This window comes from Anguilla rostrata, chromosome 1 (genome assembly GCF_018555375.3).
Source record: "Anguilla rostrata isolate EN2019 chromosome 1, ASM1855537v3, whole genome shotgun sequence".
In the NCBI taxonomy this organism is placed as follows: domain Eukaryota; kingdom Metazoa; phylum Chordata; class Actinopteri; order Anguilliformes; family Anguillidae; genus Anguilla; species Anguilla rostrata.
The window spans coordinates 71,811,268-71,836,973 of NC_057933.1; the positions used below are offsets into that span (position 1 = coordinate 71,811,268).

General features: G+C 40.5%; 2 protein-coding genes across 5 annotated transcripts; both read left to right on the top strand.

Moving 5' to 3' along the window:
* The first annotated feature begins 118 nt into the window (after positions 1-118).
* Positions 119-21,203, top strand: LOC135240808 (T-cell surface glycoprotein CD4-like). Of its 4 annotated transcripts, XM_064310769.1 has the most exons (6): positions 152-191; positions 4,412-4,467; positions 16,676-16,745; positions 16,865-17,020; positions 18,356-18,508; positions 20,698-21,203. In XM_064310769.1, the coding sequence occupies exons 3-6, from the start codon at positions 16,688-16,690 to the stop codon at positions 21,060-21,062; spliced, it is 732 nt and encodes a 243-aa protein (XP_064166839.1). In that variant the 5' UTR covers positions 152-191; positions 4,412-4,467; positions 16,676-16,687; the 3' UTR covers positions 21,063-21,203. The 4 variants fall into 4 exon arrangements, with proteins under 4 accessions (XP_064166831.1, XP_064166839.1, XP_064166820.1 ...); XM_064310761.1 differs by lacking the exon at positions 4,412-4,467 and having other exon boundaries at positions 119-191; XM_064310750.1 differs by lacking the exons at positions 152-191; positions 4,412-4,467 and adding an exon at positions 12,344-12,419.
* Positions 21,204-21,245: 42 nt separating this feature from the next.
* Positions 21,246-25,529, top strand: LOC135240856 (uncharacterized; the record flags this gene model as incomplete). Its single annotated transcript, XM_064311236.1, has 5 exons — positions 21,246-21,621; positions 22,287-22,544; positions 23,228-23,334; positions 24,512-24,564; positions 25,236-25,529. Coding segments are annotated over 5 exons (825 nt in total), but the record flags the coding sequence as incomplete, so codon positions are not given.
* Between the last annotated feature and the right edge of the window lie 177 nt (positions 25,530-25,706).

A 25,706-nucleotide genomic window follows, 5' to 3' on the forward strand; every position in this document is an offset into this window, starting at 1 on the left:
CCATCTTTCTTAGACCAACTAGGACTCTGAAAGGGGAAGAGAGTGAGTGAGAGAGAGAGAGAGGGGAGGGGGGAGGAGGGAGGTAGATCAAATGGCATGGTTTCCTGTGAGTGTATGTGTGACTGCTTGTCATGAGCTGGTAATGTCAGTACTGAACCTAACACTGTACTAGACACATCACGCTCCTGCAGGTGAGTACCGTGTGTGTTTTTATGGGCTTTTCTCACTGATAGATGGACGGGGCACATTTAGCCCATGGAGTAAATGTCTACTAGGATGGGTGCAGCGGGCAGGGCAGAACAGTGACGCACTGGCGGACACGGCGAGGCCACTACGGGAGGGCAGGGACGGGGTTAAACTCAGGAATAGGAAGAGAGGGAGTACCGACCGAGATGGATTACGGAGAAAAAAATTACCAAAAAAAAATTTTAAAAGATAAAGCGAAAAAAACCGAAAAAAACAGGTTGAGATGGTGAACACAAATATTGATGATTATGTAAGGCTCGGCCTTGGATTTGTTGACATTCAGGTTGTAATCAGTCGCTGGATGAGTTTATGCACGTAGTCTTTTCGATTTGCCAGGCAGTGTGTTGGGAACAGGTGTATAACACAAACAGTAACGACAATTGTCTACCAGAAATAAGAATATATTTAAATAGACAAAGCAAATTGAGTGTCACGTGCAAAGTAAATGTAACTCACAAGGTGTTAGAACAAAGCTCGCTGTCGCTCTGGGAACATTTTACATTTTCTTATTCACACTGAACCAAATTTTAGATGCCTTATGAAGTAATTGAGTTCTATTTTTTTTTTCCTTCATTTATCTAGATGAATCTCTGAATAATGAATGCTGGAAAGTTTAGAAACATTATATGTGTTAACACTACATCTGTCCGTTGACAGGCCTGTTTGGTAACAGAAAATCTCACGCATTTTGTATGCCAGATTTTGTATACCACACTGTATGCAGTTAGATTAAATGTCTTTCATATGTACATAGAGTGCTACAGTATAATAGATAATATAGCCGTACTCAACAGGTACCAATACCTAGTAGTGAGATGTAGGAATACCGCCATTAATGACAATTCCTAAACTCAATGTATTTTACTCCCAGGGTTTGGAGTATCTTTAAGACACACAGACCAGGCTAATCTAATTTTGAATGTGATGTTTCTGACCTCTTCAATACGTGTAATGTATGAAAATGCAATCTGTTTAGGCCGAGGGCAACAATGATGCCCTCTTCGACGGCCGCTCTAAATGCAATGGCATTTAGACGATGTAATATATTGTCAAAATGACGACAATAATAATTAAAAACGGTAGCTTCTTATCATAGCGAAACCTATTGCTATTATAATAAATTCTGAATGCTTTTATAGCTTTTCTAATCTTTGAGGCCTGCAGGATTAGACAAAAAACCTGCCTTCATATGCAGAGAATTTTCTTTAAAGCACTTAATCAGAATGCATAATACGTTAGCCATACACAGGAGATCCACAAATCTCATGGTGTGCCCATTTTTATATAAATGTTGATGAAAATAGGATTACAAGTTTATAGTCAGACCAATATGCATACCTACACATTGATAGAATTTTACTGCCTACAGACTGTCAATATTGTTTATATATCTCTGCAAGACAAGCTCCCTCTTTTAGTTTATAATTCTCTTGTTATTGTTCATATTGTCTAATTTCCAAAAGGCTACAGCACATATACATCAGACAGAGCAAGTATAGGTCATATAAAGGAACCCAGTCAGGTTGTTATGGAGTCAAAGTGCTATAACTTCCATGTTACAATACAGATATGAACCCGCTATGTACATCTGTGCTCTAAGCTTATGGATTTGATATAACAGAGACTGTAACGTACCATTATGCATTTATTAAGCAAATTTTCTATTAGACTTGTATTACAGATGTTTGAGATATCCCACACACAGTGTAAACACGTTAATATCTGCGCATCTGGATTAATAGGGGTAAAATATGGAAATATCTCAAAACAAGAGAAACACAAACAATAGTATATCTCAAATGCTATTACAATGAATGATAGTCTACAGAATATCTCATGAAATGTTTATGAGAATAAACAATGATCAACTGCCAGAAATGAATCACCTACCTGATGCACTGCACTCTATGAAATAATAACAGGAATTTAAAATCATGCACATCACATGTTGTACGCATGGTTCCGAACATCCTAATATGTGTTGCTGCATAGATTTATTTATTTATTTATTTAGAAGAGGGCAGTAAAGCACATTTTCAAATAATTTTAAATAATATTCAATATTAAGTAAATTAAGTGGATGCTGATGGCTGATACATATTTGTTGTGCCATGATTTGCACATTACAGGCCATTACATGCCTCCTACCAACATCTTCAGAGTGGTCAGACTGGCGGGATTCATTTGTGTGCCATTGCGCGCTATGCCACTTCAACAATTTGCCTTGTTCTGATACTCTGTGAAACATCAGTATGTACAATACAAGACCCAACTTTAACATTCTTTCAAAAATGCTAATGATACAATACATTATATGAGATATTGGAAATGGTGAGTTATGTGTAATGCAGGTACACGTAAACCTTCCCAATGCTGCACCTACCTAGATTTGAGATTGGTCAACATTGGCCATGTATTGCATATGCACTAAACTCTTAAGCCACAAAATATTGCTTTACGGTCTTTACAGTCACAATCAAATGAGTGCAAACGAATAGTTCAGGCAGCTTTTTTTCCAGATGCTTAAATAAAGTGTTAAAATAGTAAATTAACTGCCGTTTGCCCAAAATTGCTTCCTCTTTAATTTTCATTCAAAAATATGCTTAGATACAGAAAGGTTCAGCCATGTTTTGGTTCTTTCCAAACAAAAAAGCCCTGCAGAGATTCATATGGCATAGGTCAATAAATAATAAATACATGTGCACGGGGTTACAATATGTACAATAAAAGTGTCAACAGCGGAGAACAGCATCGCTGTTGAACAAGATTTATTTAGTTGCTCAGCGGATGCACATAGCGTCAGATAGCCTAGATGGGGTAAAACACAACGCACTCTATCAGTTGGAAATTTACTGAAGGATATCAATAGACACCTCAGTCAAAGGTGCAGGTTCAGTGCCCCTGTCCTCTGGCCACAAGCCTCACTGGCGAGCCACGACAGCACGTTTCCATCCCCGTGGAGGCCAAAGGGCTTTCACCTCAACGTCCGCTGCAGAGCTGAGGCCGGTGGTCGACGTTCGGAATGAAATGGCGAGAATGGCGGATCCATACATTTGATTTAACACGGCATGTAGTCCATGTTCACCTGCTTCGGATGCAAGACAATTTTGCATTTATTTGTTGTTGTTTTTTTGTGGGGGGGGGGCGGGGGGGGGAGAGGGGGGGTGGGGGGTTCTGTGAGATATTGCGCTACTGTTTAGGTACACTGTGCGAACCACATTTTGTTCTTGCAGCTTCGTGAGGCATCGGTTTTGTTCTCAGGCACATCCACCACCTTGGCTTGGTGTTCAAAGGTCTGTTTATCAAAGCCCATATAAAAAAGCACAGATGCTGTAGAATCACCATGTATCAATACCATGGGAATCAGTTTTCCTTGAAATATTATCAAATCTGTTAGAACATACTGATTAGTTCTATGAATCTTTTTCAAAATCTGATTTCTGGAAATAATTTTTAATGTAAATAATTGTGACAGACGGATTCAACTCAACAAAATAGTTTCATTAAAATTTTTAATTTAAGCATATTGAAAGCCTGATTGAAAGTGCTCAGCGGCACCTCTTCAGAACATTCCATTGAGGTTTTCCTCTGTGTGTCTTTCATAACTGCCAAGATATCCAACACATGCATTCCATATGCAGAATTTATGTGGTAACATTGTCCAATACTGTACATCCTATGCCACACAGAATTTATGTTTTCTATCGGCCATTGGCAAATTTAACTGGACATTAAATGTGATAATGCTTTTAATCTGTGTATGTTGTTAACTGAATGATATTCAATACAACAAGCACGACACATAACTTTTGCAGTGGTCAAATACGTGCAATTCTAAGGAAACTGAATGCTTAGCCTTTGAGTGTGTATTTACGCAGGTAGCAATCACTCTAGGGACGTACACACGTATGTACCTACAAAAGCGCATTCAGAAAGTTTTGGAAAAGAGCAGAAACGATACCATTTACCCGTGTCCCAACCAAGAATAGTAGCCATTTACACCAGAGACAGAGGACACCGTGCTTTAGGCACCTAATGAATTTGCGGGAATGCTGTTAAATGAAGCACAAGTTTGGTTATTCAACCAGGAGCACTTGCTCAGAGATCCGGGGCTGTTTACCGAGATGAAATTTAAACAGATGTTTTCTTTCATCACCCTATGTAGGGAAGAAAACTTGCTCGATTTTGTCATTGAAAGTAAGGGGCAGTCCTCCTCAACAGGTGAGTGGCCCTGTGCTCTCTCCACCCAGACCCTCGGTTTATCAATTCCGCAATTCAGTTTCCATGCGGGGGAGGGGCGGGGGGGTATGGGGGGCTGTACGCTTGTTAGGCTTTGACATTGTACTTCGGCCAGTTGTACTGTATGGAAAGGGTACGTGCATGTCAAAATTAGCCATTCAAAACTATGCTGAAGAACACTGCAATTTTTAAATTTCTGTGCCAAAAACAGTTCAACCAACGAACTAGGACCAGAACTAATTTCTAACATTTTATTGAGTGTTGCCTAGGATACAGTTACATTTATGGAAGAGTGAAGTTGGCCTACACTGGGAATGCCCAGATATGTAAAATATTATAAAATAACATTAATTAAACACAGCTGTATTTAGAGACATATTAATACGGTGCAAATCCTTTCCTAATTTGTTTTTGAGGTTCTAAACACTAAATCTGTCTTCCCAATGTGTGGCAACCAATTACAACCAACAATGTTTGAAAATTCACGATCAAAAATAAGCATTGCCATACAATCATAGATGTAATACTAACGTTGCCCTAAAATATGAATTTTTCTGTGTCCGGATGCTCTGGATTCCGTAGGTGCGCCTCAGCCAAGATGAATGCTGATGTGTAGTGTGCCAAGTTAACAGTTCATAATAAGCTCTGTTATTATACTTTAAGTCAGGGCTATTCAACTGGCAGCCTACAATTGATGTACTCTTGGCTGCTTGACCGCTGAGAATTGAAAAATAAATTCACAAGATGCATGCTGTAAGCCGGGACTATTCTAGGGTTGGCCAGAGGCCAAAATGCAACTTGCCAAAGAGGTATTTTTGGTTCTTTGAACATTAAGATGAAAAGAGTACTATGCCAATGCATTCATATTGTGATTATGTCTCCGGTGTCAGCAGACCTTCCAGTAGTGACAGAATATTTGGCATTATAAGCAAGTGTTAAGGAGGCATGTTTTGTTCATACGCATGTACAATGCTTTATGAATGTACGGCAACTGTTTGCCTCATATGCAGTATGTGTAAAAGCTTTAAAAATCTGGCCCGTAGGAGAAGTTATAGAAAGCTGCCAGAGGGCTGGTTTGCATTTCAAAGATACCAGAGTGCTCAAAAGATAGCTCTAATGAGGACCCATGCAGTGTATAAAAGACTTACTATCCCAATGGTCTTAAGTCATTTTGGGTCAAATTATTAGTTTTGTTCATAAATATTCAATTTAGGAGCCTGCCACTAATACCCTGTGGATTGCAATGGATTTACTTATCTGAGCATTAACACATTTCATTTGTTCAGTTGCACATAACACAAAGTGGGTATTACATATATAAACATTGTATTAATCATGGACCTAAATATCTCAGAAAATAACAGAAAAACAGTTTGAAAATAAAGGTTTCAACATGAAGAGCATTTCATGTCTCACAATATTATACACGATTCAGATGATAATTGTTGATTTTGTTCCTTGTAGATTCAAGTAAATTTAAACATAGAAAAGTAGAAATGTTTTTAAAAATTCTAAACATTTATGCATGAAAGGCAGCAAAAAATACTTTTCCTCTTTATGTGTGTAGGCTATCCATTATTTACTCAACTTAATCTGAAGTTGACTCAACATTATAGAGATATATCACATAACTTTAGCTCTGCCGTGTTCTGTGTCATGAACATGACGATCGTCTAGATTCAATGACCATCTGTCTTTCAACTTTGACTTACATTTAACTGCAAGGTTTTGTTTGGTAAGACTGGTGAGACCAGCGATCACCAAAAAAAGGATGAAAAAAAAGCACACACACAATACTTGAACTTTATTTTTCTCAAACTTATTTATCAAATATTTATTTCTTAAACGTATTTCTCAAACTGAATCCAGGCTTCTGCCTATTTCCGTTTTTTTACTTTATCAAACCGTTCATTCATGTGCTTGATGGTAGCAGAGCTGAAGGTATTTTGACCTGGAGTTCCCCTGTAACTCGTCTGCACACTTTACGCCTGCTGCCTGACCTAACCACGGTCTCAAGATCTTTTAGGTTTCAGTCACTGCAGCGCAACTACAGTAGTCTCTCTCTCTCTCTCTCTCTCTCTCTCTCTCTCTCTCTCTCTCTCTCTATCTCTCTCTCTCTCTCTCATTAAGCAGAGAAACAGGATCCTGCCCCGACACGCTGAATGTATCTGTCGTTGTAGAAAACTTTGTAGAACAGCTAATGAAGCCGAGAATGGTGTCTCCTTCGCTTAACTCAAAACATGTACCCTTTCTGAGCGAGGGAGTTTCTTTCAAAACAAGAGGCAAGGATTCCCTGAAACTTTCAGAAGGAAAAAAACATTGATAGATGGGCGTCAGTGTTGCTCTCCTTTCTGCTCAGAGAGAGAAACCGAAACATTTCATTCGTTTGTTCCACCCTCCTGTCTTTCCACCCTGTCCTACGCAGTCCTGACACACACCAAATAGTGACAATATATTACAGTACACACACGCACGCAGACATGCAAAAAGACACATGAACAAATACATACACACACACACACACATACTCACATGAGCACACACACACACACACACTGGGCCCAGCGCCATGAGGGGGCAAAAGCCTGAAATTGCCCCTCAGATGAATTTTGTGCCCCTTCGTTCATAATTTTATTATGACCCTTGTAACAGAAGCAGGAAAAAATACCAGGATTATCGGTATGAAACAAGTTACAAATAATGTTTTGGCATTCTGATCAAAACACATTTTTGCCACACGGGTTAATGATATTAATAAACCCCATGAGAGATTTTTGTTTTAAGCTCTTGCTAGCTTGCTCAACTTCTTGTTTTTGACTTGTCATTCAAATTAAGCACTTTCTCTTTCTCTTTCTCACAATGTTTAATGGTGTAAATATTATGATCAATAAGCAACACAAATGTCAAATATCCTCAAGGAAACAGGAGTAATTGTGATGTTGTGGTTCAAGTCTGGGTCGTCGGCTGCTATAATCTTTAAAAAACTACCATGGAGTATCTGTGTCTATAGAACGCAATGTATTGTTCCCTGCGTTTTAGCCATTCTTTTTATACGTTAAAAAAAAGAGAACAATCCTGCTGTAAGGCAACTATGTAGGCCATGGCTAACCGGGATGTGTTTTGTTGTGCTGAATACAAAAAGTTATGCCCCATTTCTGTTTTCAAATGCCCTCTTCGTCAACTTTAGCGCTAAGTCCGACACACACACACACACACACACACACACACCAACACATATGCATGCACAAACACGAATGCGCACACTGAAATAGTCACTCAACAATTCATGTAACTCAAGAAGGTTTGATCTTCTATACCTTAGCTAAACATTGACGCTGAACACATACATTGAATTTTCAATAATCATATTGATTATATGATTATATGAATCAGCTCAGTTATATACAGGCATGCACACACACACATTCAGAAATAAACACTGAAATAGTATGCATATTTTATACGCACACACACACACACACACACACACTCACACGCAGACACATACACACACACACACACACACCATCATGACTCAATGCAACAAGATTTCTCTCGTCAGTTCCTGTAGGTTCTATTTCCATTAAATTGCTCATTCAGTCATTTCTTTCTGCTAATAATACATGCATCATTTACCGTGGCAGTGATTCTAGTTAATTTCTGGGTAACAGAAAAACATGCAAGTGCAGCCCATTCAGAGAGAGAGAGAGAGAGAGAGAGAGAGAGCAAGCAAGGCAGAGACAGTGGAAGAATTGAAGAGGGCAACAATTGCAAAAGACAATGGTTCTGAGAGATGAAGAATTGTGCAACGCTGAAAATACATATTTCCACAGCCGAAAACGACAGAATGTCATTTGTCTGGGTTGTTCAGCTCTTCTTTCCATTGACATTTAACTGCTTATATTTTTCATTCATCTCTCAAAAACAGTAAAAAAAAAAAAAAAAGATTACATAATGCTTCCTTAAAAAAGTTATTTTAATCAGAATGAAATGCAACTGCCAAAGCATTTAAAAAGATACGCACGTTTCTCTCACTGCGCCATCTCTTCTGTCTGTCTTTCTTCGCCCCGAAGCAGGTTTTCGTAAGACGTCTGAAAAAAAACGGGCTCGCAGGTAGCTACCGAACCCATCTGAATGGGGAGAGAGAGGGAGACACAAAGCGAGAAAGAGGGGGAGGACAAATTGAAAGCTGGGGACATCTCGAAAGTCTTAATCTCTCTCCTTCGCTCTATTTCTGGTTCTTTCAGTTCATTTGTCACCCGGCGCAGGGCCTGACCGCCCCTGTTCAGCTCTGTGACTAACAAGGGATCCCTCATGAATGGGGCTTTTCTGGTAGAGGGAGGGAAAGAGAGATTTTTAGACAGAGAGGGAAATTCGTAAAGACAGTCCAGTAACCATCACTGTGGTAAGAGAGTGCGAAGAGCCTCTTTGAGACCCGTCTGTTTGTTTGTCTGTCTGTTTGTCTGTTTGTTTGTCTGTCTGTCTGTTTGTCTGTTTGTCTGTTTGTTTGGCGGATCTTTGTCCGCTTTAACATTGTGGGGTACAGACTTGTGTGCGTGTTTGGAAGCTCACGGTGGACTGGGCCGAGTCGCACCCGGTCACCTGACATGTGCAGCACACCGTGGATTCAAACCGTTCAAGCCCAGAGAGACAGGGAGAGAGAGAGCGAGAGAGAGAGAGAGAGAGAGAGACAGGGAGAGAGAGAGAGAGACGCTGAATCTTTTTCAAGGCAAAGAAGAAAGACCAGCTGAAAAACAGAGCTTAAAAGAGGAAAAACCTCAGCGCGAGAGATGTGAAGCAGTCGACATGTTTGCCTGGTCCTTCATGTGGTTCATCTTTTTCAAACCGCCCTCACTCTGTCCCCCCCCACCCCACCCCACCCCACCCCCAACTCTACCTCCTCCTGCCTCTGTCAGTGTGCAGTACAGTCCAGGGAACTACGCGGGGGCTGGTCATGTGGGCAGAGACCGATGAGGGATACATTTAGTCACGCACCCGCAGGGTCATCCCTGACAAGCTTTGCATTGTTTCCATTAAGCACTGCAGCGCACGCGAAAACAAGCTCATACCTCCCTCTGACATGAGTGAGAGAAGAAGAGAAACAGCATCGGTTGGGTTGCCACCTGACACAGCAAAGCGGGGTTTGTGGAAACGGGGAACTCTCTAGAAGGAATGGCGGCAGGACGTGTCACTTCAAGTTTCGAGCCAAGGCCGTTCGCGGAAACGTTTTATTCGAGTGAGTTTAAGACGAACAATGGGTTCCAGCACACAGGAGGGAACTCCTTGCACATGGGCCCCAGATGGCGTGCTCTGGTGACTGCAGGTGTTCGGTGTGTCTGCAGTGTGTCCCCTAAAACCCAGCCCCCACTCCAGGCTTTTGTCAAAGACCTACAGCAGTCAGGTGCTTCGCAAGGAAGACTGCAGCCCGCATGTAGGTCGGCAACGCAAGTTTTTGGGGGCAATAGACTCAATCTTCTCTCCTTTCCATTTTCAATGACCCACCTGCATTTTCAGTACATTTTTCAAAGCAGTCTCTAAAAACCATATTATATTTGCGCATTAATGTTTTTGTTTTTTTCTTGAAAAACTCAACTTTGATGAATTAACAAAACAAATCGTATTTGTCAGGAACGGCAACACAAACATGTCCTTCGGGCTCTTTGAAATGCCGCACTTGCTCCTGTGCAATATTGGCGTCTCTTGACTAAGGATAATCCCATATTAGAATTATATATTTGCATGATGTCAACGGAAAGTTGAATATTAAATCGGTTAGACAGAATCAATTTTTGACAAATTTTTTAGAGCTTAGGTCAGCAGCTAATCCATCCAACCTAAATCGAATAGCAGAAATGATTAAGGAATATTGATAGATACCTGAATGTTGCTTAAAGAGTATTTTGCTTTGCATTAGTAGTGGATTTGGCATTGTGTTGAAGTCCTTTACGTGGCATACTTTTACAAGTCATACTTATTCCTCCCTGGTTGATAATTACCTGGCGGAATGGCATGTCTTTAAATAACCTTTTTTTACATTTTTTTTTTTACACATTGCTTGTATGTTCCATTCTGCAATGTTCTGTAATTGTATCGTATCGGTATGTCATTTAAATAACCATGTCCTGAACTCTTCAACCATCTGGGCCAATACAAAAACAAAAGCCTGAATTTAATCTTTGTCTCACAGATAAGTTTATTTATTACATTTTTTTTCTCAATTTTGCAGCAACGAATTTGTGTTTCCTGGACGCTTGTATTTATCCATGAGTTACGGTTAAGGACAAATGTTGATTAAACAACAAAGCTCACCAATGTCCTGTTACAGTCACAAGTAATAAGCAAAACATTTTCTTTGTGGGTGGATATGAGAGGAAGCCTGATCAGTAAGACCGGCCTGCCGTTATAACTAATAACGCCTGCAGCACTGGACTTACTGACCGACCAGTTTTTTCATAAATTTAACCATAAGAATTCAGAAATTGGATTTGATACGAGATTGGCAGGTTCAAACTCAAGAGCTAACCTAATCCAAAGTATCACTTATGACTCTATACTTACAATTTATGACATTTTTTAATGTGATCTCTCGCTGAGTGAGCGGAGAAGTCAACAGAAACCGAAGGCAGTGGCATAAACACTCCCTTTCCAAAATAAATAAATGGTTTATTAATAAAAATGCGGACACAGTCGGCACAGCATCTACAATACATTAACTTATTAAATGTGCTACAATTAGTCCTTAATGTACTCTTTAATCACTGTTTATGCCTGCTTTATTGCCCCGTTGCAAGTGTAATTATCATAAAATTGCATTACCACCTGTTGCGCTCGACCATATACTAACGGGTGTTAATTTGTTCTACAATTCCATGATAGCGAGATAAAGGAAATACTCTTTATTGTCGTTTTGTGCTATGAGGAGGGCTACTGCATAATGTTTGGTCCTATATGCCACAATACCTTTTTCCAGTTACAATAAAGTCACTTTCATGTTGGGTAAACACAAAACGGGCAACAGGCAAACAACCAAACCAAGAGCGATTCAATCATCGCAATTTAAATATTATTATTTTTCATTTTTTGCTAATTTGTAATGTCTTTGGCCTGTTTTATGGTACGTAGTAACAGTGGGTCAGAAAACTGTAAGGAAAGGTAATCGTGATATTATTCTGAAATGGAAAATTTGTGAAACTATATGGCAGTTAAGATATAATGTATGGGGGGATAGTCAGCTATCGTGAATATTGTCTTCCGTTCCAGATAAACATGATATTGAGTCACAAAATGATAATTTTGTCATATTCATGGTGTTGTTTAATGTAATTCTGATGTGTTTGGAGGAATACATTTCTCATTCAAGAATACAGGAGAAAATAAAATTTGATATATTTCTCAGTTTGGCAGTATGTTCTACCTTAGGTTAAATCGAGCACTGGCTCCACATTTTAATTGGGTTTTGCGTTTACATTGTAAATTTTGGTCTCTGGAGAATAACGGGTCTTCGGCCATAAGTGTGACAAAAGTGTATCCTGCTACATAATAATTAGAGTTTATATGTTTAATATATTTTATTTCATATGTATTTATGTTCATCATGATATTAATGATAACTATAGTAGCTTGTTTGATGAATATTATTGCACGGCGAAAACTAATTCTAAGTGCTATAGCAAAAATTGCTTCGGAAAGCAAAAATTTTCCACATCTGTTTCGGCCAATCACACGTTCTGGTCATCTACGAAGGCGTCCTCTTAAGAGTTACTCCAAAAGTACATAACCAATCAGCGAACAAGGTTGGATTGGTGTCCAATCGTACAAAGGGGAGGCTCTAAGATGGTTTAAATAGGGCTCCTTTTTTGAGCGAGTAGCAATATCCGTTCAATGTCTGAAAGGTTGCCGTGGGACATATTGATGCAAACAAAGCTACTTTACTTGTAAGTATGATGTGAAACTGTTCAAAGAGACTGTTTAAATTTTGTTTGCTAAATAATGAAGATGCTAATGCTTCTAATCCTGCTTTGAGGGAATATTTACGCAAATGATTATTATTGCTCTCATTATCAACATTATGATCCTAATTCTCAAAATACAATGCAATATGCATTAACATTTTGTGCGATATTATAATAAATACTTTATAATACATTTATAATCATTGACATTAATGTAGAAAATAAGCAATTAATCACTTTCCTCACTTCATTTTCTAAATCTGGTTCACTTCAAGGCCTGCAATGGCATTCTCAGTATACTGAAGCGTATTCTTTCATATCAGGTGTGTCCACCTTTACGAAACAAAAATATAATTGTGTTAAGAATCCAGCTGCAAGTACTGATAGCACAGATACAGTGTTTTTTTTGTTTGCTGGTCAAAAGAAAACCTAAAAATTAATTTTGTATTTTTGTAGCACGTCAATTTTTGTAACTTCATAACACATTTTATTTTCCATTTTCAAAATGTAATTATTGAATCGCCGTAAACTTGAATTACTGTAAATCACTGACACAGCGCAGAGAATGGGATCATGATATCAAACTATTACAGATCTCATTCCCTTGTAAAGACGTTCTGTAATGGTCAAGGCACATGTAATATTCCTGAATGTGTTCTTTCATACATACGAAGCATTTTATCATCAGTGCATCACCTTTTAAACTTATGTTTCAGAAGTCATCTATGGCTAAATTGTCAATGCGTTGTTACAAGGTTATTGTGCCAGACTTTTTTTTGGGGAGCAATGGACAACAGCATGATGTGAGTTAAAGCTGTGTTCAGCTGTGCCTAAACAAATTACGTCCAGCAATGTACTGGATAATGCGTCTTAAAAGTTCTTTACCACAAATGCATAAATGGGCAAGAAATTCAAATTGACTTAAAGGAATAATATTGTTTTCTACACATACAAAGTATTCTTTTTATATATTACCACTGAAAAGTTATAAATGTTAACTTTAAATTATCTATACGCTATTTTAATATACTGTCAGTTTATTGAATTATTGACTATTTACGAAAACATTTCAATGATGATATTTAAATAAGAATAACAAAAACAAACAGATACAAAACATCTGAATCAGTATTTCTTTCTGTATGTCTCACAGCAGTGTATTTGGAAGGGCTGGGCCACGTTGTGATCATTTGGCTATAATGCGCAGGAACAAAGTGGCAGTGTAATGCTTCTGGAGCCTTCATTCCACTTTGCCTCTTTCACTGTTTTCTGTTTAACCTCCACTCTCACCGCAAACTTGATCATCTGCTTCTGTTGGTTAGCTACTCAGGTGTGCTCTCGCGCTCTCTCTATCTCTTCATCTCTCTGACAAGCACTCTCTCACTCTCTTTCTCTCTCACACACACACACACACGCACTCATACACAGACACTTCCTTCTTCTCTCACCTCATATCTTTCACACACACACACACACACACACACACGCACACACACACATACACTTCCTCCTTCTCTCACCTCATATCTTACCCCATTACTTTACCAGCCGTGTAGCTCAGTATTGAAGAAATAGAGTAGACAAATGGAACAGAATCTGAAACTTGCTTAAGTAGCTCAAAAGAATTGCCAGAGGGAAGTAATATGTATATATATAGCTAGTTAGCACATTCTTAACTTAAAAAAACTTAGTGTACTATGAACACTAAGACCACGAGAGAGACAGTGAAATGAGACAAAGAATGTCTTTGCTTTCTTACTTTAAAAAAAAATTAATGTAGTAACTTGTGAAGAAAAAAATAAAAGCAAATATTTAGTGCTTAACACTAAGTTGAATGTTGAATCCTGGCCCAATCTTTTTGTCAGGTAATGACAGCTCCTAATGTTAAAACTTCAATGTTGTGTTATTTCTGTATTTAAATGTATTTCTCTTTTATATGAGTACTGTACTGTATGCCTACAGTATGTATATGCATACAGATACTGTATGTATCTCTTGCCCTGGGCAAGTGTGTCATTACAGTGCAGTCATTTAGCAGATGTTCTTATCCATCTTAGAAATGATATCTCTGTAAACAGCCATTGTTATAACATGGCATAAAATAAGAATACAACATGAAATAATTTCATAGGTCATATTTTGTGGTTCTGGGTTGGCTAATTCCACTGATAAACACATTACTGACTTGAAAAGAGATGTAAGATGTGAAAGCAAGACAGAGAGAAATAGGGCATTTAGTAGTTCAGAGGCAGAAGCACACACTCTGTGACCGCAATGAGGTGCCTTTGAGAGAGAGAGAGAGTGAGAGAAGGAGGGAGGGTGATAGAAAGAGCGAGAGGGAAGGAGAGAGAGGGAGAGAGAGCAAGAGGCAGCAAAAGCTAGAAAAAGAGGGAACGTAGGGAGGATGAAGCAGTGTAGAGGCATATGTACTCATACATGCCATCATGTGTTGTCATTTGTGAGCTGCGTGTGAATTGTAACAGTCACATAAATAAACGAATGGTCCCGTTTGAAATGTGGCCTTGGCTCACAAACTGCCCTGTACATGCACGCATACACACACTGGCACATGCACACACACACATGCACATGCGCACACACACACACACACACACACACATAATGTACACACGTCAGAGCTGCACATCTACAGTAGCACATACGAGAGACTAAAGTCAGTGTGGGTGTCTTCTTTTTTCTTTTTTCTTTGTTCAAGCGTGGAGAAATCCGCCTTTCGTGGAACTCAGAAGGAAGAGAGGGGGTGTGAGGGGAGTGGGGGTGAAGAGGTAAAGAGAGGGATAAGAATCTACACCTCACCAAATCAGAGCCCACCACAAAGCTCTCTCTCAAGCTTTCTTTTTCCCCCATCTTCCCTTCCAGCTTCGAAATCGAAGCCCACCACAGGCTTCTGTACCTTCTCATAGCCGAGAACTTCATCTCGCCGTCTCTCTCTTTTGCTCCCCCCTTCCTCTGCATCTCTCCACTAATCTATTCCTTTCCCTTTAACTGCACTGCACAATTTCTATTTTTTTTTTTAATATTGAGTTTTGAAAGTGCACGTCAGGGAGAACAACTTCTATAGGCTATATATTTTTTACTTTATAAAAGTAGCGGAAATTGATGGATATTCAGTTTCAGACGCTTTCCTGGCATCTCACTTCGCCAGTTGCATTTTCAGATACTTCAGAAGGGAACGCCTTGGTTTATGTGCACATGCACTTAAACCAAAGCCACACATTTTTTTCTGAATATTTTTTAAATTTTCTGTTGTCTCATCTAACATTGCAGCATTTTCATAAACTGAAATCAAAACATTTTTTTTTATTGTGGTTTATTTCTATATTCCGTATTTTTTTAAAACAGTGTTGAGCTCAGTACGGTGCTCAGCTTTTCTCTGCAGCTTAACTGCTGTGTTGCCTTCATATGCACGCTGTGTCCACAGGGTCAAAAATGACCCACCAGCACCAGAACCCTTGTGGTAAAACCTTTTTATTACATTTTAAACCCTAAATCAATATTTCCCATGAGGAAACAAGCTGCCAGTAAATGGTCGATTAACTTTTTTACTACTTCACCGTCCAAAGACACTTTGTTTCTTCATTACTCGTTTTTACTACAAGGCATATATCGTAATTGTAATTTTAGTGAAATAGATGTGTGATTGTTAAGTTTGGTATGATTTCTGATTTCACAGCTGCAGGGTTTAAAAAGGCACAAAAGACAATCTTTGTAAAATTATGGTGTACCGCTTTTATAAATAAAAAAGAATAAGAAAGGGCAGTGTTTCGCTTTTTCTAATGGCCGGGTCACCAGGTAAATCAAATAATCAAATTTCATACTGAAACTTTAAAAAAAAGAATACTTTTTTTTACCACTGTTAAATTCAGCAATAGTAGATTTTTGACCCTGAGGACAACGCAAAGGCACCAGCTTGAAATCCAGCCACTAGTGGACATCATAATTGAATTTATGTGTAGGTGATGCCAGTAATCCAGCCTGATCAGCACGTAAATATAGCACATTCGTTATCAAAACTGTCCTTTTTTTTTACATTTCATAGAAAATCACATTCAAATGATCTTACTTCCTTTCAAATTTTGCATGTTGTATAATCATGGTAAGGCTTTACTAGAATTAGTCGCACATGCTTTCTTTGCACTGGCAAAGTTTATGGCTTTTTTGTTGAAATAATTGACGTTTTAGATTTTTGTATTTTTGTATTTTTTTGTTTGTTACAGCTTCAAGACAAAATGCACTATTGTTCCATGAAATTTGTCATTTGGATAACCGTGGCTGTATTCACAACGCGTAAGTTCAGTGCTGTACTTTTGGAAATAGCTGTAATCCATATTATATCTTTCAATAACACGTTTCATATGACAGTGCATGCTGGTCATTCTGATATGTGCTTCTTTATGCTGTCACAGAGGCTGAGGCCATAGAGGTGATTTATGGCCAGTTGGGGGGATCTGTCACTCTCCCCAAAGAACCATGGGGAGGACGTAAGGTGACGGTCCGCTGGTCCAAAGGAAACTCTGAACATGTCTATTCACAGGGGTCCGTGGGTGGCGTACCATCAATAGGTGAGTATCTCTCTCTCTCTCTCTCTTACCCTCTCTCTCTCTCTCTCTTTCTCTCTTTCTCTCCCTCTCTCTCTCTTTCTCTCTCTCCCTCTCTCTCTCTCACTCTCTCTCTCTCTCTCTCTCTCTGTGAGAGTGTGTGTGTTTATAAACATGTACACATGTCTATGTGTGTGTGTGTGAACTTCAGAACGGAGCCACAAAGACTATGGGCTATTCGGTTTCCAGCAAAATGCGCAGTTTTCTGTTTCTGCAGTTAAGTTGCATGCTAGAAACAGCCACCGAAATGTCACCCTGTTTTGTTTGTATTCTTCTCTTTACCACCTGCATTTACTGCAAACAAACAACAACAAAAAAAAGACCAGTAAATTACTGGCAGAAGCGCTTTTATGTTTCTCGCTGTGTCCTCATACCACAGGCTATTGTATTCTTATCTGTGCGTATTTTCGCAGTTTTTTTTTTGATGGTATGAGTTATCTGTACACATATTGCCCTGTAATTCTTAGAGCGTCTCAATTGCTGTGTGTGATACTGTTGGAAATTTCTGGTAATCAGTTGGACATTTCTGGTCATTTCCATGACATATTATTCTTCTGTTATTCATCACATAGTATTAGTACATAATCACACATAGTGTCAGCGTAATTATAAGTAGAAGTACACGGTCAGCATGGTCAGCATAAGTAAAAGAACACTGCACACTCACACATTTTAGTGGACACTCACACATTATCTTCTAAATAAAATGAATAACCTCTGTACTCATGTATCTGGATCCATGTAACAGCTGCACTCTTTTGTACTCATGTCAGAACCCATGAGAGCTGAATAAACACATTTTTTATTTGATATCCTGGGATAGCGGAACCACTATTGTTTAACAAATCAGCATTTGGAGAAAGGGGAGAGAAAATGGAAGGGTTGTAACCACAATGGTTTCATGCTGTCAGCATTAGTTAACCAACATCGACTAATTTTGATGATTATAGCAAAAAAAAGACCAGTAAATTACTGACAGAAGCGCTTTTATTTTTCTCGCTGTGTCCTCATACCACAGGCTATTGTATTCTTATCTGTGCGTATTTTCGCAGTTTTTTTTTTTTGATGGTATGAGTTATCTGTACACATATTGCCCTGTAATTCTTAGAGCGTCTCAATTGCTGTGTGTGATACTGTTGGAAATTTCTGGTAATTAGTTGGACATTTCTGGTCATTTCCATGACATATTATTCTTCTGTTATTCTGTTATTCATCATTCAAGTCAGGTGCTCCTCCGGGGCTTATGTATGTGACTTATGTGCAGACTCTAATGAACCTCCCCCTGTCTCTCTCTGATAGGCCCAGACATGAAGGACAGGGTGTCACTCTCCAGGACTAATTACTCTCTCATCATAAAGAACCTGAAACCTGAAGATTTCACTTCCTTCAAGTGTGAACTAAGGGAGAACAGGTTATCAACCTCAACCGAGTACAGACTGTATCAGATCACAGGTAACTACTGACTTCTACACCTGGTTTAACTGTCTCTTTATTTTATTTTTTGAAATCAGTCAGCTTGGGATAATCAGCATTGCAGGAAAAGAAAAGAAAAAAATAAAACATACATACTTTTGTGCCGCTTTGGCGAGTAATTTTCAAATGACATCTAAGTGCAGCTTCAGAATATATACAGATGATTAAAATAAATAGTGGCAACTGACCAATGCAAAACCAAGCTGAGTACACAGCCTTGACTGACTGTTTACGCAAGTCTGGAGATGGCAACCATTCAGTGCATAGCCAGGATACATACCTACCAAACTTCTGGATAAATAAATTGAACAATAAATATTTTTTTAAATGCTCAATGGCACATTTCATGAGCACGCTCAAATATTAATTTTACTTCCCTTTAAGTGATGTAACTAAGGTGGGGAAATTTCGGGAATCTACATGGCCTTCCTCTTTTCTGTGAGAAGAACTGCTTGACAACGTCTTGCTAGTAGACAACATTCTGTCTCGTCTGATTGGCTTAGGTTTAACATGGCAAAGACTGTGCAGTGAATATCCACATAGAAATAAACTTTTCTGATCCACTCATTAGATTGAATAGTAGAGCCTTGCGCATTGGGTTCAGGAGAACAACAGAATGATAACAAATGTAGAATATACTGCCACTGTCATTTTGAAATATACCGTTCTGTGTTCGTACCGTAAATGCAAACAGCAGTGTTTTATACCGTAGCTGCGGCTATTGCTGACACACTGCCCAGTCATTGTAGAAAAACACATCCATTATGCACGGCTATATTACGCTAATTTATCGGTTTGTGCCGCTCCAGTCACTTACAGGTCGGCTGTTACTCAAAGGCTCTGGGCTTGATTCGTTAGTGGGGGACAGCCGTCGTTACCTCGAGCAAGGCGCTTAACCTCCAGTTGCTTTAGTAAAATATCCAGCTGTATTAATAGGCTTTATGTTTATTTTTAAATGTCGATCTGGATTATGACAGTCATCAGATGTACGTATACCGAAATGTAAGGTCCTATCAGTCACACAGTAGATTAGAGTGTGATGAAAGCAGACCTGGGTCAACTACGTATTTGTATTGGATTCAAACGGTTTTCTGTGCTCTATTGATCTTGCCTGGTGTAATTGAGCCTGCCAATATGACCAGAGGGTGGGGTTTGCACTTTTTGAGAGTATTTCATTAGTTCCAATACACCAGACAAGATCAGTAAAGCATAGGAAAGTATTTGAATCCAAAACAAATACGTATTTGACCCAGGTCTGAATGGAAGGATCTTTAAAACAGAGCTCTCATACAAGCAGAGATTTTGCAATGCTTTTCCTTTAATGCCTTTTAGTGCATTGTACACTAAAGGGCACGATCATACCTCAGGGTGAGAACTGGGATAGTCGTTAACTATGAAGTAGCTAATTCACTTTTCCCAGTAGCTTTGAGTCTAGCATCCGATAAGATTCGGACCCCTGCAGTATACAGCTGTCCTTTAGCTCAGATCATACAGGAGGGGACATTATGGAGAAGATATACATCAGTGGCCTAGTCAGAGACGTAGCCAGGAGCGCTGAAGGGTGGTGTGGGTGTGTGTGTGCTTGTGGGTGGGGCTGTGTCACTCTGTCTCCACCTAGTGTTCAATTGTTGCTCTGCCCTGCAGAATTTTGAACTAGGGATGTATTTTTTTATATGGAGGACAAAACTGGTTAAGATTTAAATGAACTTCCCAATCAAGAAATACTGCAAATGTTGTGCAGCAACTAATAGTTTAATGAAAAATGAATATATTTAATTATTCAGTTTTGCCTAATTTTGTATTGTTCCAAATGCCTTTTTGAAGCTTATCCTTTTTATTTCACAATGTGAGTACCTGCTGCTTTTTACTGGTTCCTCTGCAGGTAAAGAACGCATCTGTGAGAAATGCAAACAGACTGCAGTCATGTGAGGAACTATTTTTAAAAAAGCAGTGAACAAAATTATCTCAGTTCTGCATGTTTTGATTTCAGGATCATTTTCTGGGAAAACAGGTTTTCACTCCTATTTCAGAGTGAGATTATCTTGCAGCTTTAAAGCATCAGTCTGTTCTCTCACCCACCCCCACCCCCCTCTCTCTCTCTCTCCTCCTCACTCCCTGCCCCCCCCACCACCACCTCTCTCTCTCTCTCTCTGTCTCTCTCTCATTAGTCATTGCCTCATCCTCCATTCTCCTGGCCTCCCAGACTCTCTCTCTGAAATGCACGGCAGAGAAAAGTACAGTTCCGACAACGATAGAGTGGGGTGGCCCTCAGGCCCAGAAGGTCGAGGGCCCCAGATTCCAGCCCAGTGGCCCAGATCTGACAGTGACCCCTGTCTCGGTGCGAGATCATGGAGTGTGGATCTGCACAGTCACATACGGCAACAGAAAAGCCACAGCCACTGCCTCAGTCACTGTAGTAGGTAAGCATATGATACCATCTGGACCGCTTTCTCTCTCTGAAATTCAAATTCAAGTTGCTTCATTGGCAGGAAATACATATGCAAATATTGCCAAAGCATCAGAAATCAATTGAAATACAGACTCTCTCTCTCTCTCTCTCTCTATCTCTCTCTCTCTCTCTCTCTCTCTGTCTCTCTCTCTCTCCCTCTCTCTCTATCTCTCTCTCTCTCTCTCTCTCTCTCTCTCTCTCTCTCTCTCTCTCTTCTCTCTCTCTCTTCTCTCTCTCTCTCTCAGTACCTCTCTCTCTCTCTCCCCTCATGCTCCTCTCTTCCCTCTCTCCCCCTGCTCCCTCACCCCTTCCCTCCTCCTCCCCTGCTCCCTGCACACCAAGTTCGACGCCTCATCTCTGGCGAAGGTGGGGTTCAGAGGGGGCAGCTGGGCCTTCGCCCCGTTTCCGTGGGACGTCGGGCAGGTCGGCAAGGGGGAGCGCCTCCTCCTCCTCAGGCCCCAGCTGCATTGGGAGACCCCGCAGGGCCAGAGAGTCAACGGCACCGCCCTGGAGACGGACACATTTGGCACCAACCTCTCCATAGCGCGGAAGGTGCCGGAGAACGGGGGGCTCTACACGTGCGCGCTGGACTTCCAGGACGGCCCGACGCTGAGCCGGACTCTGCAGGTGGAGGTTTTGAGAAGTGAGTGGGCGTGACTCCTACCCCTCGCCACCTTCTCAGTGTGCCTTTTTGTTATCTGCTCTCCAATATTTCTGTCAAATTTCTGGTAAAGTGTTCGGCTTTGTCTGAATGAATCATAAAGGCGTTTTATGCACTGTAATTCCTTGCTGAGATTGTCAGCAGGCAGTGTGTCCGCCTGAGCGTCATTAACCTTTATCACTTTCTCTCCCTCTTTCCCTTACCATTGATTCTCTCCTCTTTCTCCTTCTCATTTCTCTCTCTCTCCTCCCACTCGTTCCTTTCTTCCAACAATTAATTTCCCTTTTTTCCCCACCATCACTCTCACTCCAACATTTCCTTCTCGTTTTATCACTTTCTCATTCTGATCTCCCTCCTTTCTTATCATATGGCTCTATTGCCTACCTCTCTCACACTCTGTCTCTCTCTCCCCCTCAATCTCTCTCTCTCTCTCTCTTTCTCCCTCCCTCTCACTCTCTCTCTCCCCCCTCAATCTTTCTCTCTCTTTCTCCCTCCCTCTCCCTCACTCTCTCTCTCTCTCTCTTTCTCCCTGCCTCTCACTTTCTCTCTCTCTCCCCCCTCAATCTCTCTCTCTCTCTCTCGCTATCTTTCTTTCTCCCTCCCTCTCCCTCTCTCCCTCTCTCTCTCCCTCTCCCCCTCTCCTTCAGTTGTGTCATCTCAGCTTAACCCTGTCCTGGAGGGCCGGGAGCTCAACCTCACCTGCAGCCTGGGCCACTCCTCGCTCAACAACCTGACGGTGAAGTGGATCGCCCCCCGCTCCTCCTCCGTCCTGTCCCTCCCCAACGCCACCCACCGGCCCCTCCTGTCCATCCCCCGAGTGACAGAGAAGGACAAGGGCACCTGGCAATGCCAGCTGCTGCAGGACGGCAAAGTGCTGGCCACTGCGAGACTGAACCTGAAAACGGGTGAGGAGAAAGAGGTGGAGAGAGAGAGAGGAAGGGAGGGAGGGAGGGAGGGAGAGAGAGAGAGGGACACAGGGAGGCAGGGTGGCCAACTTCCGTCATCTGGTTTGAGTGAGATCGTGGACTGGGGAGGGGGAGGGTGTCATCAAAGACAGGGAGCCAATCGGCAGTCTCTCCATAATGTCCATGAACCAATCGCACGTTGTCCTGTCAGCTGATGCATAATTTCTCTGGTCAGGGAGCAGCTTTGTTGTCAGTAGTAGTAGTTTTTTTTTGGCCTGAGTTGTGTTTGGGTGGCGTGAGGGCGTGAGACAAACTCTGTCTCACACCATGAGCAATGGGATCTGGAGGCCCGGGGGGGGGGTGGGGATGGAGATGCGGTCAGCAGGGCACATTTTTGGGGAGTTTTTGGCCTGTTTCTGCTGTACGGAGGCTCTATTTGGACGGGCGCATCTGCTGTGCGCCAGCGATGGCGTGCCTCGTGAACGGCGGGGTTTTGACGGCGATTCTGCACGGTTACGTCACATCACATTGCATCGCATCAACTACCTTACGTTTATTGGGCAGACGCTTGTATCCAAAGCGACATAGTACGATAAGTCCACGCCGAAGGTCGTTGGAACAACTGCAGGTCCGATAACGTACAGTACTCACCGTCTAACGGTTACTCTTTCTGGCCGATGCAGAGCGGGCCCCGGTGGACGTGTGGCTCCTGGTGTCCATCGGCGGGGCGGCCGTCGTCCTCATCCTCCTCCTGGCTCTCACTTTCATTTGCGTCCGAAGGCACAGACAGGTAAAGGCGTCCTTTGAAGAAGCGGCCCCTGGGTGAATGCTGGCTTGTGTTCGACAAGCACAAGTGCGACTCCGCCGTTGTAACAGGCTGTTAATTTATCTTTAATTAGACACTTTAAAAAAAATCTCTAAAGACCCTTTAGGGATAATTTACCCCGATAAGCCACATTATGACTGAAACAGTGATGCATGATATGAAGAATAAATTTCCCATATTCACTTCCCATGACTTAATTAGTCACATAAACTCATGCTCTCATCTCTGTAATATTTTATATAGAAGATAATTCCTTCAGAAAATGAATGAATTAATTAATCTATTAGACAATTTAAAAATACATATAATACTGCACTGCAGCCATTGCACACATTACACACATTTAAAATCATTGAGGATAAAAAGACAATAATATTTCTATTGTTGTCCTCTTAAACACTAAACAGAAAAAGTAAACATACAACAGCTAATGGGACAGTACAGACAATACAACAATTTACAAGCAACTAACGGCATATTACATGTTACATATTTTGAAAATGATTGCATAATCGACTCACAGGTGAAATAGGCTGGGTTAAAATTACTGAAACTGTACAACTAGTCATTGAAACGAAATCAATGAGTGAATGCCTATGTGGTGCTATTGACATAAGTGTGTATGAAGGCGTTATGCTCTGCTCATAAGGAAGTTACGGCATATAGCACTTGGTGTACCTCTCAGTATTAACACAAGCCCAGAATGGCTCGGGTTTGGAAAATCCATCACCGATGACATAAAATGGAAAATATATTTTCATAATTAGCGCACAAATGCTTCGTTTCAGCGTTCCGTCTGGGGAACCAAGCGATTGCATGCGAATGATGGAAACCCTTGTTTCAACATATGTCACAGCAGAATCACTTTGATTTATGAGTCTTGAATTCCCTGGAAGTTCTGTTTAATTTAGTTTATAACCCACATAAGCAAACCCAAGAATTATTGCCATATAATAATAATAAATAACCAAAATGCTTTGTTGTTAAATGTTAAAAAAATAATAATAATAATTGGATATACAATGTTTTGTGCAACACAGACAGTACTGTTGTGGTGGGGTTGATGTTGCCTGGTAATGAATGTAAACCCTGACTGTGCCTGCATCTGTTTGTTTGTTTGTTTGTCTGCACCGTATTTCAGCAGAGGATGTTAATGAGAAGACGACGCAAGCCCAAATACTGCCGCTGCAAACAGTCAGTACATCCGCTGCCTACGCTGCAGTTTGTCCCCTTCAGTCCTGACATTTCTCTATCTTGTCCTTTTCATCCCTTTTTCTGCTTCCCTTTTTTCTTCATCCCTCTTACTTTCTTCACATCTTCGTCTCTGCGCTCTTATATCTCCCCGTCCAGACCCACAGTCCGTTCCTCCTTATACATTCCCTTCATCTTGGCTTATTAGTGAAGTTTTTTTTTTAATCCCTGAAAATTCTTCACCCAGAATTCTCTTCTTCACTCATCTTTATCATATGGAACCTTCCGGTAGATAATGCCAAGAACCACATCTTGAAGTGTGGCTGTGTTCTGACATGTCTATCCACATCCACAAATATATTCCGGTTAATCTTTTTTTTTTTTTTACATGCCTCTCTTAATCCTCCTATTCGTTTCCCCACTCCCCTTTCATAAGTTACCATTCTTAATCTTCATCCTTCCCTTTCACTTCTGCATCTGTAATTGAATTTTTTTTAAACGCTTTTCTTTGTATGCTGCAGTTTGGTTGCGAGGTCCTGGATGGCTGACAACTTTATATTATGCAGAAGAGACAGAGTACAGATGGCTAACTGTTGCAACATAAAATCCTCTCTCTTCCTTTTTCACACTGTTTAATCCCTCGTTCTCGCTTCCTCTTTCTTTCTCTGTTCCAGCCCTCAAGTGAAAGGATTCTACAGGAGCTGAGAGGCTGACTGACTGGGAGATGGAGGTCCGTGTTCCTGTCAACACGATGTCATCATATACTGTATATAATTGCATAGTGTATTGGTATTTTTTATAATGTGCATTTTGGTCCAGTTAACCGGTTGAAATTGCCAAGTTGTCAACATTAAGTAGAGTTGGAGGTGTATGTAATAAATGTGTTAATATATATTGTATATATATTGTATTCTTACTGTTGTTCTTTAATGTCTGGAACCAAATAAATACTGATTCTTTCAAAACCATATGCAAAGAACCATGCTCAATGGGTGATTTTGATTTATGGTTTTTGCTAGATTCTGAATCTCTTCTCCACTGGTCACTCTACTTTCCCTTCATCTGAATAAAGCAAACAAAAAAAGGGAAAAAAAGAAAGAGGTATTTAACAGAGTCTGACTCAGTGCTGGGAAATCTTCATTTGT